This window comes from Trachypithecus francoisi, unplaced genomic scaffold (assembly GCF_009764315.1).
Source record: "Trachypithecus francoisi isolate TF-2019V2 unplaced genomic scaffold, Tfra_2.0 Lachesis_group16, whole genome shotgun sequence".
Taxonomy (NCBI): Eukaryota; Metazoa; Chordata; class Mammalia; order Primates; family Cercopithecidae; genus Trachypithecus; species Trachypithecus francoisi.
Window position 1 is genome coordinate 94,946,388 of NW_022681461.1, and position 12,197 is coordinate 94,958,584.

Consider the following 12,197-nt stretch of genomic DNA (forward strand, 5'->3'; position numbering starts at 1 on the left):
GTTCAAGCGATTCTCCTGCCTCAGCCTTCTGAGTAGCTGGGACTACAGGCGCATGCCACCAGGCCTGGCTAATTTTTGTATTTTTAGTAGAGACGGGGTTTCATCATGCTGGCCATCCTGGGTCTTGAACTCCTGACCTTGTGATCCTCCTGCCTCGGCCTCCCAACCTGCTGGGATTACAGGCGTGAGCCACTGTGCCTGGCCTTATCCCTTTTCTGATGATACAACACAACATGCCAATATATGTCAGATTGCAACAAGAAATTTTCCTGGGCTGGGCGCAGTGGCTCACACCTGTAATCCCAGCATTTTGGGAGGCTGAGGCGGGCGAATCATTTGAGCCCATGAGTTCTCAGCCTGGGCAGCAGAGTGAGACCCCCATCTCTGTATATTTGTTCCCTGGGTAATTTGGGGGATGAACTGACCAGTGTTGTCATCCGGCACAATCTGCTTTGTAAATTCTTTCTCCTGCAAGCTGAGTAATGTTTGCCCTTGGCAGGTTCCCAGAACCTTCCGACCGGGAAGATGACCTGCAAAGAGGGTCACAGTGCGGAGTCTGCATGAGAATTCTGCTTAGGTCCCTGCACTGAAATCTGTCATGTTGCACACTTTGCCATGACTTGAGGCCAAAAAACAAACACCGTAGAGCTGGCAAAGGCCTTTAATAGAAACGAGATGAGGGCAGGCCGCCCCTCCCCGGGGATGCCTCCACCTCGCAGCCCCCCGCCCCGCTAGCGCAGGAAGTTCCTGGGGTACAGCTGGAAGAGCTTGCCCTCCTGTGTGGGCTCGAAGCCGTACTTTTCCAGGTTGTCAGGGTCGAAGGTACCGTCTTTGAAGTCCTTTTCGATGGCAGGCGCCACCGCTTCGCTGAAGAGCTGCGCGGCTGTCAGGGGCGTCTCCTCGCCCTCAGGGGCGCGGTAGTTCACGTAGGGCTTGAGCTTGAAGCCGGTCAGATCCGGGACGACGAACTCCGGGACCATCTCCTTGATCTGCACAAACCTCCAGCCCGAGGTGAGGAAGCCGGTGCCCTTGGCGCCCCGGCCCTTGCGGCCCCTGAAGCTCCGCGGGCCCCGCTTGCTCGTCCACTGGCTCATCCGGTCCGCGCCCCGTACCAGGCAGCGCGCCGCTGCGGCCAGAACGCCCATGCCGCGCCCTGCGGGAGGAGACGGCGGGTAATCGCGGCCCCGGGAACCCGGCCAGCCCCGCCCCTGGCCGCGCGCGGCGCCTGCTCTAATCCGACAGACTCACCTGGACCTGAGACCCACCACCAGCTCCAAGCGCCCCTCAACGGCTCCGGGCGCCCACCCGACCTCGACCTCGCTTGGCTTCCGACCGCCGCGTCGCAGCAAGAGCGGCTTCGATTGGCCGCGGCCGCCGCCGCCGCGTCCAATAACGGCCCCAGTCTGGGAGGGGGCGTGGCCGCGGGGACTCGGCCAATGCGAGGAGCCCGCGGGTGGGGGCGGGGCGCGCGGGGCGGGGCGCGCGGATGAGTGGCCGCCCTCCACGAGGTAGTCCCTGGCGTCCCCACTGCCCGCCCACTGCCTGTGTTCGTCAGCCTGGTGGCCAGCGGTGTCCCGGGATCCCAGTCCCCCAGAGGCACTGAGGTGGCGTCGGGAGGTCGAGGAAGACGCGGGCGCTGGACTCGAGACGGCTGCCGAGCTGACGCCGCGACCCGGCCTTTCTGACCCTTCCTCCGGGCGCCGCTCCTCTGAGCGGAGCCGGCAACCGCGCGGGGAAAGCCCGGGACCTGTAGCCGGGAGGGCCAGGGCTGTCTGGGTTCCCCCGCAGGCCGGGCAGTGGTGTGGGAGGACTTGAGCCCTCGCGGTCCCCAAATTAATCAATAATCTTGGACCCAGCACGTCCGGCTTGTGCGCTGAGCCCTCCGGCCCGGTCACCCTCGCAGGCGGCCTCTCACCCCACGCGGAAGTCGCCCCCCAGCCGCACCCTCACATCCCGGATCCACCCCCTCCCCAGCTACACCCCTCCCCAGCGGCACCCCCACACCCCGGATCCACCCCCTCCCTAGCTGCACCCCCCTCCCCAGCGGCAACCCCACACCCCGGATCCACCCCCTCCCCAGCTGCACCCCCCTCCCCAGCGGCACCCCTCACCCCCGATCCACCCCCTCCCCAGCTGCACCCCCTCCCCAGCGGCACCCCCACACCCCGGATCCACCCCCTCCCCAGCTGCACCCCCCTCCCCAGCTGCACCCCCCTCCCCAGCGACACCCCACACCCCGGATCTACCCCTCCCCAGCGGCACCCCCACCCCGGATCCACCCCCTCCCCAGCTGCACCCCCCCCCCCAGCGGCACCCCACACCCCGGATCCACGCCCTCCCCAGCTGCACTCCGTCCCCAGCGGCACCCCCATACCCCGATCCACGTCCCCCCAGCGGCACCCACACACCCCGATCCACGCCCCCCCAGAGGCACCCCCTACAAACCGGATCCACGCGCTCACCACTGCACCCCCTCCCCAGCTGCACCCCCTCCCCAACAGCACCCTCACACCCAGATCCACCCCCTCCGCAGCGGCACCCTCACACCCCGATCCACGCCCCCCCTGCGCACCCCCACACCCCGGATCCACGCCCCGCCAGCGTCACCTCCCCTCCAGCCGTGCTTTTCCGGAAGGCAGCGCTGCCCCTACCCCCGCCGCGCTGGGCCTGGCTCCTCTCGACCTGCTTGGAGCTGCCCCATCTGGCTGCTGTTCTGGGTTCCAGGACAGCCACGTGAGGGCTGTTTACAGAGGGAAGGAAGTGGCTCCTAACAGAGGACAGACGATTCTCAAAAGACACCTGCTCTTCCTGTAGAACAGACTTTTTCAGCAGGATTTACCTTTCAGTGAAACATGATTTGACTTGAAAAGGAACCCAGGGAGAAGTCTGAGACCACAGCTGTCCGGGTGTGAGCGTGAGCGGGTAGAGGTGTGTCCTTGTTTGCCTCAGCCTGTCTGATTTTCTCAGGCTGTTTTTTCTGTTTCTGTCCATGGAGGAAGAGAAAGATGACAGCCCAGAGGTATGTAACTCAGGGGGCCAGATCCCTGGACTTCCCAGTTGGGGGACATTTCTGGACCCAGAGAAGGGTCCTCTTGGCGTCTGCTCTGCCGCTTTCTTTGGCCGGGTGGCTTCTTGGTGCCTGAGGACTGTGGGAGTGGTGGTTCTGGCCCCTCTCTGCCGCCTGTCACAGCTACCAGCGCGTGTTAGACGCGTGAGTTCACAGCAAGGACAGCCAGCGGGGGCCCATGGGCATTTTTTCACAGGGGGGACAGCCAGCGGGGGCCCATAGGCATTTTTTCACATGGGGGACAGCCAGCGGGGGCCCGTGGCATTTTTTCACAGGGGGGACAGCCAGCGGGGGCCCATGGGCATTTTTTCACGGAGTGGGGGGGGGCAGACAGCGGAGGTCCATGGGCATTTTTTCACGGAGTGGGGGGGGGCAGACAGCGGGGGCCCATGGGCATTTTTTCACGGAGTGGGGGGGGGACAGACAGCGGGGGCCCATGGGCATTTTTTCACGGAGTGGGGGGGGGACAGACAGCGGGGGCCCATGGGCATTTTTTCACGGAGGGGGGGGGACAGACAGCGGGGGCCCATGGGCATTTTTTCACGGAGTGGGGGGGGCAGACAGCGGGGGCCCATGGGCATTTTTTCACGGAGTGGGGGGGGGCAGACAGCGGGGGCCCATGGCATTTTTTCACGGAGTGGGGGGGGGCAGACAGCGGGGGCCCATGGGCATTTTTTCACGGAGTGGGGGGGGGCAGACAGCGGGGGCCCATGGGCATTTTTTCACGGAGTGGGGGGGGGCAGACAGCGGGGGCCCATGGGCATTTTTTCACGGAGTGGCGGGGGGGGGGGGGGACAGACAGCGGGGGCCCATGGGCATTGCCTGAGGCCTTGTCTTTTCTTCTCCTAAAGTCACAGTTGCTACTTCCAGTTTCCCCTTAGGACTTTGCCTGATGGTTTTGCTTAGAATCTTTTTCTTTCTTTCTTTTTTATTTTTTCCCCAAGACGGAGTCTTGCTCTGTCATCCAGGCTGGAGTGCAATGGTGTGATCTTGGCTCACTGCGGCCTCCGCCCTCTGGGTTCAAGCGATTCTCCTGCCTCAGCCTCCCCAGTAGCTGGGACTACAGGCACACGCCACCACACCCGGCTAATTTTTGTATTCTTAGTAGAAGCCAGGTTTCACCATGCTGACCAGGCTGGTCTCGAACTCTTGACTTCGTGATCTGCCTGCCTAGGCCTCCCAAAGTGCTGGGATTACAGGTGTGGGCCACTGTGCCAGGCCCTAGAATCTTTTTCTTAGTCTAACATCTGTAGCCACATCACAAAGGCCTTTTTTCCTAAACCAGAAAACTAGACCCATTAAAGCAACAGTGAAAAGCTAGAAAAGGCTGAGCTGCTCCACTGCAGGAGAGCGTGTGACCAGCTCATGGGCCATTGTGTGATAGGCCTTCCTTGGATAATCTGTCCCAGAAGCAGTTGCTGGGCTCAGAGGGACTCACTTCGCTTCCTTAAGTGAAGGACGTGTTCGTAGGTGCTTCTGTGCACCCCACTGATTGAGAGTGAGCGTAGGGGTGCTCCTGTCCTGAAGCAGAAGCTCCCAGGGCTTGTATTTGCCTTCTGAACCAAGTTCAAAGGGCTCAGCTTTCTGGGCACATCCTCATTCTGTCTTGGTGCAGAATTGTGTCTTTGAAATGCATTTCTGAGTGCTCTTCCGACTTCCCTGGATTTTCTTTTTTTCTTTTTTTTTGAGACCGAGTCTCGCTCTGTCGCCCAGACTGGAGTGCAGTGGCACAATCTCGGCTCACTGCAAGCTCCGCCTCCTGGGTTCACGCCACTCTCCTGCCTCAGCCTCCCTCAGCCTCCTGACCATAGGCGCCACCGTCACGCCCGGCTAATTTTTGAATTTTTAGTAGAGACGGGGTTTCACCGTGTTAGCCAGGATGGTCTCAATCTCCTGACTCGTGATCTGCCCGCCTCAGCCTCCCTAAGTGCTGGGATTGCAGGCGTGAGCCACCACGCCCAGCCCTTCCCTGGATTTTCTGATATGGATGGGAGTCCTGCTTCTCTGTGGCGGGAGACGGGGTGGGTGCTGCTTTAGGCCTCGGCTCTTGTATGGAAACTTGCAGGCTGAACCAGCGGCCTCCCCTGCCCTATCCAGTTCCTGGCTGCCTGGGAGGAAGATGTGATGCCAGCAGGAATGGAGAGGGCTGCCTTGTCTGGCTGATGTCTTCTTGTTTTCTCTTTCACTTCTTGGGGAACCAGCAGCGTCCTTTGCTGTCACTCACTCAGCATCCTGTCCTCACCCTCTCTTCCCTCCCTCCTGTGGACCTGGACTTCTGAAGTCCCGCTGCTCCAGGAGATGGCAGCACACAGAGCCTCCTCGGCCTCCCTCTCGGCCGCCGCTGTCTCCTTGTCTGGCATGTGAACTGGTGTTAAATGTTCTCAGAATCCAGATGGCTCATAGGGGTTTCGAGCACTGCTCCTGCTGGGGCTGAGGAGACACTGAGAGGGGGGTTGGCCTCCCCTGTGGCTGGGCCTGCTCCCTGAGACCTGCATCCCAGGGATCATGTCACCAGCATGCAGGTGTGTTAGTGATGGCCCTGCCCCGCTGTGTGCCAGTGACCGAGGAAGCCAGATTGCTCTCTGAATGCTTCGTAGCAGGGGGCTCAGAGGACCCCAGCACCCCGGGCGAGATCACCGCTTGCTGGAAGTCTCCGGGGCTGCTGACTTCTCTCCTAACTCCCAGCTCTCCTCTTGCTGCTCTGAGCAAGTCTGGGCTGGGAAGCCCGTCCATGCCCGCCTGACCCCATGCTCTCTGCTGCAGGCTGGCTTCTGCCTGGGCACCGCTCTGCACTCTTGGGGGCTGTGGTTCACGGAGGAAGGTTCACCGTCCACCATGGTAATCACCTCATGCTTCCCTGGGCCGAGACCTGGATGGGCCGAGACCTGGATGGGCCGTGGCCTTTTTCACCCCTCCCTGCCCCCATCCCCTGGCTCATTCCTGCCCAGCCTGTGGTTGGGGTGGGGGCAGGCTTAGGGCTAGGGTTAGTTTTGTGGCCTTGCTGATGGGCACCATGTCTCCACTCTTGGCCAGCTGGCGGGGATTGCGGTTGGAGCCCTCCTGGCCCTGGCCTTGGCTGGTGTTCTCATCCTTTTCACGTGCAGAAGGCTTAGCCAATTTCGTGAGTATCTTGGTTCTGACTCTGGCCTGGGGGGTTGGGGGAAAGCGTGGGTGCCTTGGGATGTGTTCTGAGCCCCTGGGAGGGGCCCTCAAGTCCACAGTGGGTTTGGCTAGAATCCAGTGGCCCATCTGGGCTCAGGCTGAGCACGTCGGTTCCAGGAAGCCAAGTCTGTTCTGAGCCCTTTCTGTTCTCCTCTCCTGAGCAAGGCTTCAGTGGGAAGAGGGGAGAGCCCCCTTTGCTGGAGATGAGCCTGTCACCCAGGCCCTCTTCCCTCGTGCTGAGTATGGCCAGGTACTGGTGGGGACGAGAGTACTGACTGTGCCACACCTGCATGTCCAGGACCAGGCCTGTGCCACGGCTCTGCCTCAGGCCGTCTCTTCATTCCCCTGCAGGACAAGCACAGCCCACTCCTCAGTACCGGTTCCGAAAGAGAGACAAAGTGATGTTTTACGGCCGGAAGATCATGAGGAAGGTAGCTGGTGCTTGGGGCCCCCAGGTTGCACACGGCTTCCTGGAGCAGACCCCTGTGGGAGGGACCCCTCCTGCCGGGCTTCCCCAGTCCGGGCAGTGCTTGGCGTGTGCTGCCGTGTCCCCGGCTTCCCAGCTCTGCCACCAGGCTCAAGGTTTGGGGAACATTATAAATCGTGCTGAATGGTGTCTGCTTCCTCCAGCTGAATCCAGCGCGTTTTACCCAGAAATAACCCCCTACCCTCTCAGGCCTCAACTCCCCCTGGCCTGAAGGGGCAGCTCTGGGAATGTCTGTGGTGGACAGTGGCCACAGGGGAGAGAAGGTCCTGTCTGCCCCCAGAGTGGATGTTTATTTTAACAAGAAATGAGAACAGAAAGCTGCTTTGTAAACATCGCTGGGGCCCGGTGGGTGCAGGGGGCCTCACGCTCTGCCAGAGGTTTCTGACTCTGGTGCTGAGCTTGGAGGTCTCTGCCAGGCTTTGGGGTGCTGGACTGAGGACAGAGTCCATCCCCTGGGATTGGAGGGGCTAAGTTCCCTGGTTACTGGCATGTGTGAGCTAGGCTAAAAGCTGCGTGGCTCACTTTGAGTGTCTGGGTGGTTCCGGAACCTAGACACAGATCCCTGGGCCGGGGCTCAGGAATCCGAGTTCAACAAGCCCCGATCCGGGGAATAAGCAGCCTTGGTTTAACCCTTCCTGGTCTTTGGCCAGTTGAGTTGTCAGTGGCCTCCCCTGGCCGCCTCCTTGCACTCCTGAAGGGCCCAGGAAGTGCTCAACAGCCCACCCAGAAGCTTCACAGAAACCACACAGACTGATCCCTTTAAAGCAATCTTTGTTACCTTTCTCTGGTTGTACAACTAATTCGTGTTCTTCACAGAAAATTGAAAAACTCGGCCAGGCGCGGTGGCTCACGCCTGTAATCCCAGCACTTTGGGAGGCTGAGGTGGGCCGATCATGAGGCCAGGAGTTTGAGACCAGCCTGGCCAACATGGTGAAACCCCGTCTCTACTGAAAATACAAAAATTAGCTGGGCGTTGTGGTGGGCACCTATAATCCCAGCTACTCGGGAGGCTGAGGCAGGAGAATCGTTTGAATCCGGGAGGCGGAGGTTGTGGTGAATTGAGATCGTGCCACTGCACTGCAGCTGGGGCAACAAGAGTGAAACTGCTTCTAAAAAAAAAGAAAGAAAGAAAGAAAGAAAGAAAATTGAGAAACTCAAGAGGGGAGGGAGTGGGTGTCTGTCTGTGGCTCATCTGTTCTCATCAGTGTTAAGTGCCGTGAAAGGGCAGATGAGTTAGGGCTGCTGTACGCTGGGTCTGGAACAGCCTTGGGTGGCTGCGACAGGGCGCGGAGCTATCTGGAGCAGAGTGGAGACGATCTGTTGAGTGTCGACCATCATCCAGTGGCCCCACAGAGGACAGGGAAGCGGAGGGCCTGGGAGGAAAGCCGCAAGGCCAACAGCTCTGGACCGAAGGGCAGCAGGCATTGGTGCCCGAGTGAGGTGGCCCTGCCAGCATTGCAGGGTGTGACCCAGGCCTCTGCTGTTCTGGGCAGTCAAGCAGGCACTGCCTGAGAAAAGGGAAGAAGACTGTTCCAGATACGGGACAGAGTGGGCAGTGGCCCCAGGTCGCAGGGGAAGTGATGGGGGGAAGGTTGGTGGGGACAGTGGTGGATCTTTAAAGGGTTATAGGAAAGGGTTGTGTTGAACAGCACGAAAGCCAAGGATGGAGTGGCTGTCAGCCTTCAGGGCAGCGGGGCTAGCCGGCATGAAGCCCTGGAGCTCTGGAGGGTTGGCTATTTGGGGACAGTGAGGATGATCCCCAGGATGTGTGGGGCTGTATCACTCACTGCTAACATTCCCTCACAGGCCAGGCGGGGTGGGGAAATGGCACAGCCAGACCCCAGGAGCTGAAGCTGGGCCTGCGGGAGGCTCACAGGCAGGTTCTGAGGACTGACCCCCATGACGAAGAGCTTGGACCTTGCGGCTTGCAGGGTCAGTGCCTGGTGTCTCCCTTGGCTCTGCAGGTGACCACACTCCCCAACACCCTGGTGGAGAACACTGCACTGCCCCGGCAGCGGGCCAGGAAGAGGACCAAGGTGCTGTCTTTGGCCAAGAGGTACTGAGTGTCCTTCAGACCACATCCTGCCTGGGGTGCCCCCCACGGTGCTGGCCTCCCCAACCCTGAGCTGCCTGGCGTGTCGGCTGCTGACGCTGTGGGTTTTGAACCCGCCTGGTCTGCTCAAGGCTAGTGTGTCTCTGCCTCGTAGGATTCTGCGTTTCAAGAAGGAATATCCGGCGCTGCAGCCCAAGGAGCCCCCGCCCTCCCTGCTGGAGGCCGACCTCACGGAGTTTGACGTGAAGAATTCTCACCTACCATCGGAAGTTCTGTACATGCTGAAAAATGTTCGGTAAGAACGGGGATGAGCCCCGAGGGCCGCTGCAGCTCCTGTCCTCCCGAGCTTCTCACTGGGGACTGGCTCCAGCTTGGCTGTCTTGTGTTGGGGGATGGTTGGCAAAGCCCATTGTGGGGCTGCTGGTGTCTGTGCCCCTGTGGCAGAGCCTCGTGGTCTGCTGGCTCCTTCACCAGGTCTTTCTTGTTCTGTTGAACAATTTCCCAGGGTTTCATCTTCAGCAATGAACCCAGAGCAAGAGCGAGAATGGTGTGGTGGATCCAAAGTTTGGAGCCTGGGTTCTGCTCTGTGCTCCCGTCTTGCTGACTGGCCCCTGGACTGCACCCCTTCCACTCCCTGGCCCAGCTCACCATCCTGGAGGCCACCTTTGCCTTCCTCCCGTGTGCATGTGGCTCAGGTTCACGGGTCGAGAAGTTCTCTGAGCTAATGGAAAACAGGCTCATGGGAATTTCAGAAGTTGACAGTTGTGTTTGGCAGTGATGCCGTGTAGTTTGTTAGTCAGCCGTGTGGACCCACAGCACAAGGCCTGGCGCCAGTGGGGTCGGTGGCCGTGAGCTCTCGAGACTCTGGCAGAGACCGTCCTCCTCCCCTGGAAGGCCATCCCACAGCGCCCTCTGGCTCTTGCAGGGTCCTGGGCCACTTTGAGAAGCCGCTGTTCCTGGAGCTTTGCAAACACATCGTCTTTGTGCAGCTGCAGGAGGGGGAGCACGTCTTCCGGCCCGGGGCGCCAGACCCCAGCATCTGTGTGGTGCAGGACGGGCGGCTGGAGGTCTGCATTCAGGACGCTGTGAGTCGCAGGGTGGCGGAGCATTCACCTCCATGTCTGTCATCTCAGGTTCTAAAATGTTTGCCACTGAAAAGCGAGGCAAAATTTTGATTTTAATTTCTTTGGGGGAAAACTCACCATTTTTATTTTTATTACATTTTATTTAATAAATAAAGACAGGGTCTCACTCTGTCACCCAGGCTGGAGTGCAGTGGTGCGATCTCAGCTCACTGAGGCCTCGATTTCCTGGGCTCAAGCGATCCTCCTCCCTCAGCCTTTGGAGTAGCTAGGATTACAGGTGTGTGTCACCACGCCCGCCTCACTTTTAAAATTTTTTTGTAGAGAGGGAGTCTCACTTTGTTGCCTGGGCTGGTCAGCAATGCCTGTGCTCAGGCAACTCTCCCTTCTTGGCCTCTCAGAGCACTGGAATTGCAGGCATGAGGCCTGGGCCTGGCAACTGTTTTAAATGTTTCTTCCAAGTCCTCGGAATACTCCCTTTGATGGTTTCATAGTAAGTCACTGTATTGATTTGCCATGATCAATTGAGCCCTTGCTCTATTTTCAGGTTTCTAACAAAATTAAATTATTTTAATTGTAAGAAAATAATTAAGGCCATGGTGGGAAGATCGCCTGAGCCCACAGGTTAGAGACCAGCTTGGACGACACAGTAAGACTCCATCTCTACAAAAAGCAAAAAATAATTATCCAGGCATGGTGGTAGCACCTGTGGTCCCAGCTACTTGGGGGCTGAGGTGGGAGGATCACTTGAGTCTGGGAGGTCGAGGCTGCGGTGAGCTGTGTTCATGCTACCGCACCGCAGCCTGAGCGACAGAGCGAGACCCTGTCTCAAAAAAAAATAAATAAATAAAAATTCAGGTATGAATCCATGTAGGAGCTCAATACTTGTTTCCTGCCTCTGTTAAATTCTGCCCTTTGAATTGCTGCTCAGGGGTGGGTGCTAGGCCAGACCCTGCCGTGGCCTCTTCGGCGTGTGTTGCTCCCCCGGAGGGTGGTGTGGCTTTGTCTGTCCAGGCAGTTGCGACCCAGACTTCTCATTGCTTGTTCTCATTGAAAGCACACACTTAGCAAACCCTGGGCTTTGTGTGATCATCGCCCTGACCTGCAGGGCTCCTGCCAACCGTGGTCCCGGCAGTGGGCACCGACCCCAAGCCAGCTCCCGCACTGCCTGTCGGTGTTTTTAGACCAAAAGTGCTGCTGGGCAAAGTGTTTGGTTCTCAGGTTTGTCACTTCGTCTGTGGCTGGACTTGATGGGTCCTTAGGAGGGAAAGGGGCTTGGTTCCCCCATCTGGGGAAGCTGGAGCCAGTAGCTTCTGGGGATGGGGCCACCCGGCTGGTGAAGCGGAGGCTTTTGTTGCTGCTCGTGTGGGACCTCCTGAAGGACCAGAACCCGTGTCCCTCTGGCCTTTGGACTAGATGGGAGGGGCTCATGGAGGGGACTGGGGCCAGATTTGGGCAACTTCCTAAAGAATTTTCCTGGGTCAAGCTGAGATGAAGTGCTTACATTGTTAAATCACCAAAATAGTATGGTTTCTTTTCTTTTTTTTTTTTTAACCTAATGGAAAATTATATCAAAGTTCTGGAATTTAGGCTGGTAATAACTGAATCGGTCCTCGGAGCCCTTATAGTTAGTTCAGCAAACAAACAGGCTCTGTGAGCTTTTGCCTCAGTCCCCACACTGAAGACGAGTCACGGGATGGAGAGATGGGTCTCCTCCTTCGTCTCTGTTTTCCTTGCCGCTGCTTCCTGCATGTTGTACCCCTGAGGCCAGGGGGTCCATCTCGTCCCCTGCCCTCCATCCGAGGCACTTGCTGCTGTCGTGGTGCCTCAGAGGTGCAGGCCCGTGGCCCCACTGCCCTGGGCTGGGCTGAGCCCCCGCCAGGCCCTGCAGTCACAGCCTGGGACCTGACGGCGCCCACTCTGCTCTCCAATCACAGGATGGCACCGAGGTGGTGGTGAAAGAGGTTCTGGTGGGAGACAGCGTCCACAGCCTGCTCAGCATCCTGGACATCATCACCGTGAGTCCCCCGCTGCCTGGCCCTCAGAGCACCCCTGGGTCAGCCCCAGAGGCCTGTTTTTTTCTGTCTTGCCTGGACAGCTGGCAGTGGTTAAAGGCCAGTTCTCTACAGTGACGTGAGGGGAGCGGAGTTTGGTCCAGGAAGGAGGGAGGAAGGAGGAGGGAGCTTCATTCTGGCCACAGTGCATTGAAGAATAGCCGGGCATGTGGTTAAGGGTTTTAGTTGTCTCTTAAATGACTGTTTTTGAACTGGGCAATACATGCATGTGGTTCAGCATTCAAAAAGCACAAAGCATCGTACAGGGAAGGTGTTTTCTCCTCAGGCCCAA

The 12,197-nt window shown here is 58.9% G+C and overlaps 2 protein-coding genes across 12 annotated transcripts in view; one reads left to right on the top strand and one right to left on the bottom strand.

Moving 5' to 3' along the window:
* Positions 1 to 643: 643 nt before the first annotated feature.
* Positions 644 to 1,802, bottom strand: MRPL41 (mitochondrial ribosomal protein L41). Its single transcript, XM_033238374.1, has 2 exons — positions 1,249 to 1,802; positions 644 to 1,153 (listed from the first exon to the last, which is right to left on the bottom strand). Exon 2 carries the CDS (start codon positions 1,143 to 1,145, stop codon positions 732 to 734), a length of 414 nt encoding a protein of 137 aa, XP_033094265.1. The 5' UTR covers positions 1,146 to 1,153; positions 1,249 to 1,802; the 3' UTR covers positions 644 to 731.
* Positions 1,803 to 2,610: 808 nt separating this feature from the next.
* The window catches only part of PNPLA7 (patatin like phospholipase domain containing 7), an 80,384-nt gene continuing 70,797 nt past the window's right edge, over positions 2,611 to 12,197 (top strand). For 7 of the 11 annotated variants that reach the window (XM_033238364.1, XM_033238371.1, XM_033238366.1 and 4 more), the window contains exons 1-8: positions 2,853 to 3,019; positions 5,831 to 5,905; positions 6,101 to 6,188; positions 6,581 to 6,660; positions 8,681 to 8,772; positions 8,924 to 9,064; positions 9,695 to 9,854; positions 11,789 to 11,869. In XM_033238364.1, the coding sequence (XP_033094255.1) occupies positions 2,990 to 3,019; positions 5,831 to 5,905; positions 6,101 to 6,188; positions 6,581 to 6,660; positions 8,681 to 8,772; positions 8,924 to 9,064; positions 9,695 to 9,854; positions 11,789 to 11,869 (747 nt within the window). In that variant the 5' untranslated portion in view covers positions 2,853 to 2,989. Of the gene's footprint in view, positions 3,020 to 5,830; positions 5,906 to 6,100; positions 6,189 to 6,456; positions 6,480 to 6,557; positions 6,661 to 8,680; positions 8,773 to 8,923; positions 9,065 to 9,694; positions 9,855 to 11,788; positions 11,870 to 12,197 lie in introns of those variants that run through there. The other 4 variants (XM_033238362.1, XM_033238369.1, XM_033238365.1 and 1 more) reach the window with 4 other exon arrangements.

Excerpts from the sequence above, each read along its gene's own strand:
- MRPL41 (XM_033238374.1), bottom strand. The coding sequence starts at position 1,145 with ATGGGCGTTCTGGCCGCAGCGGCGCGCTGCCTGGTACGGGGCGCGGAC.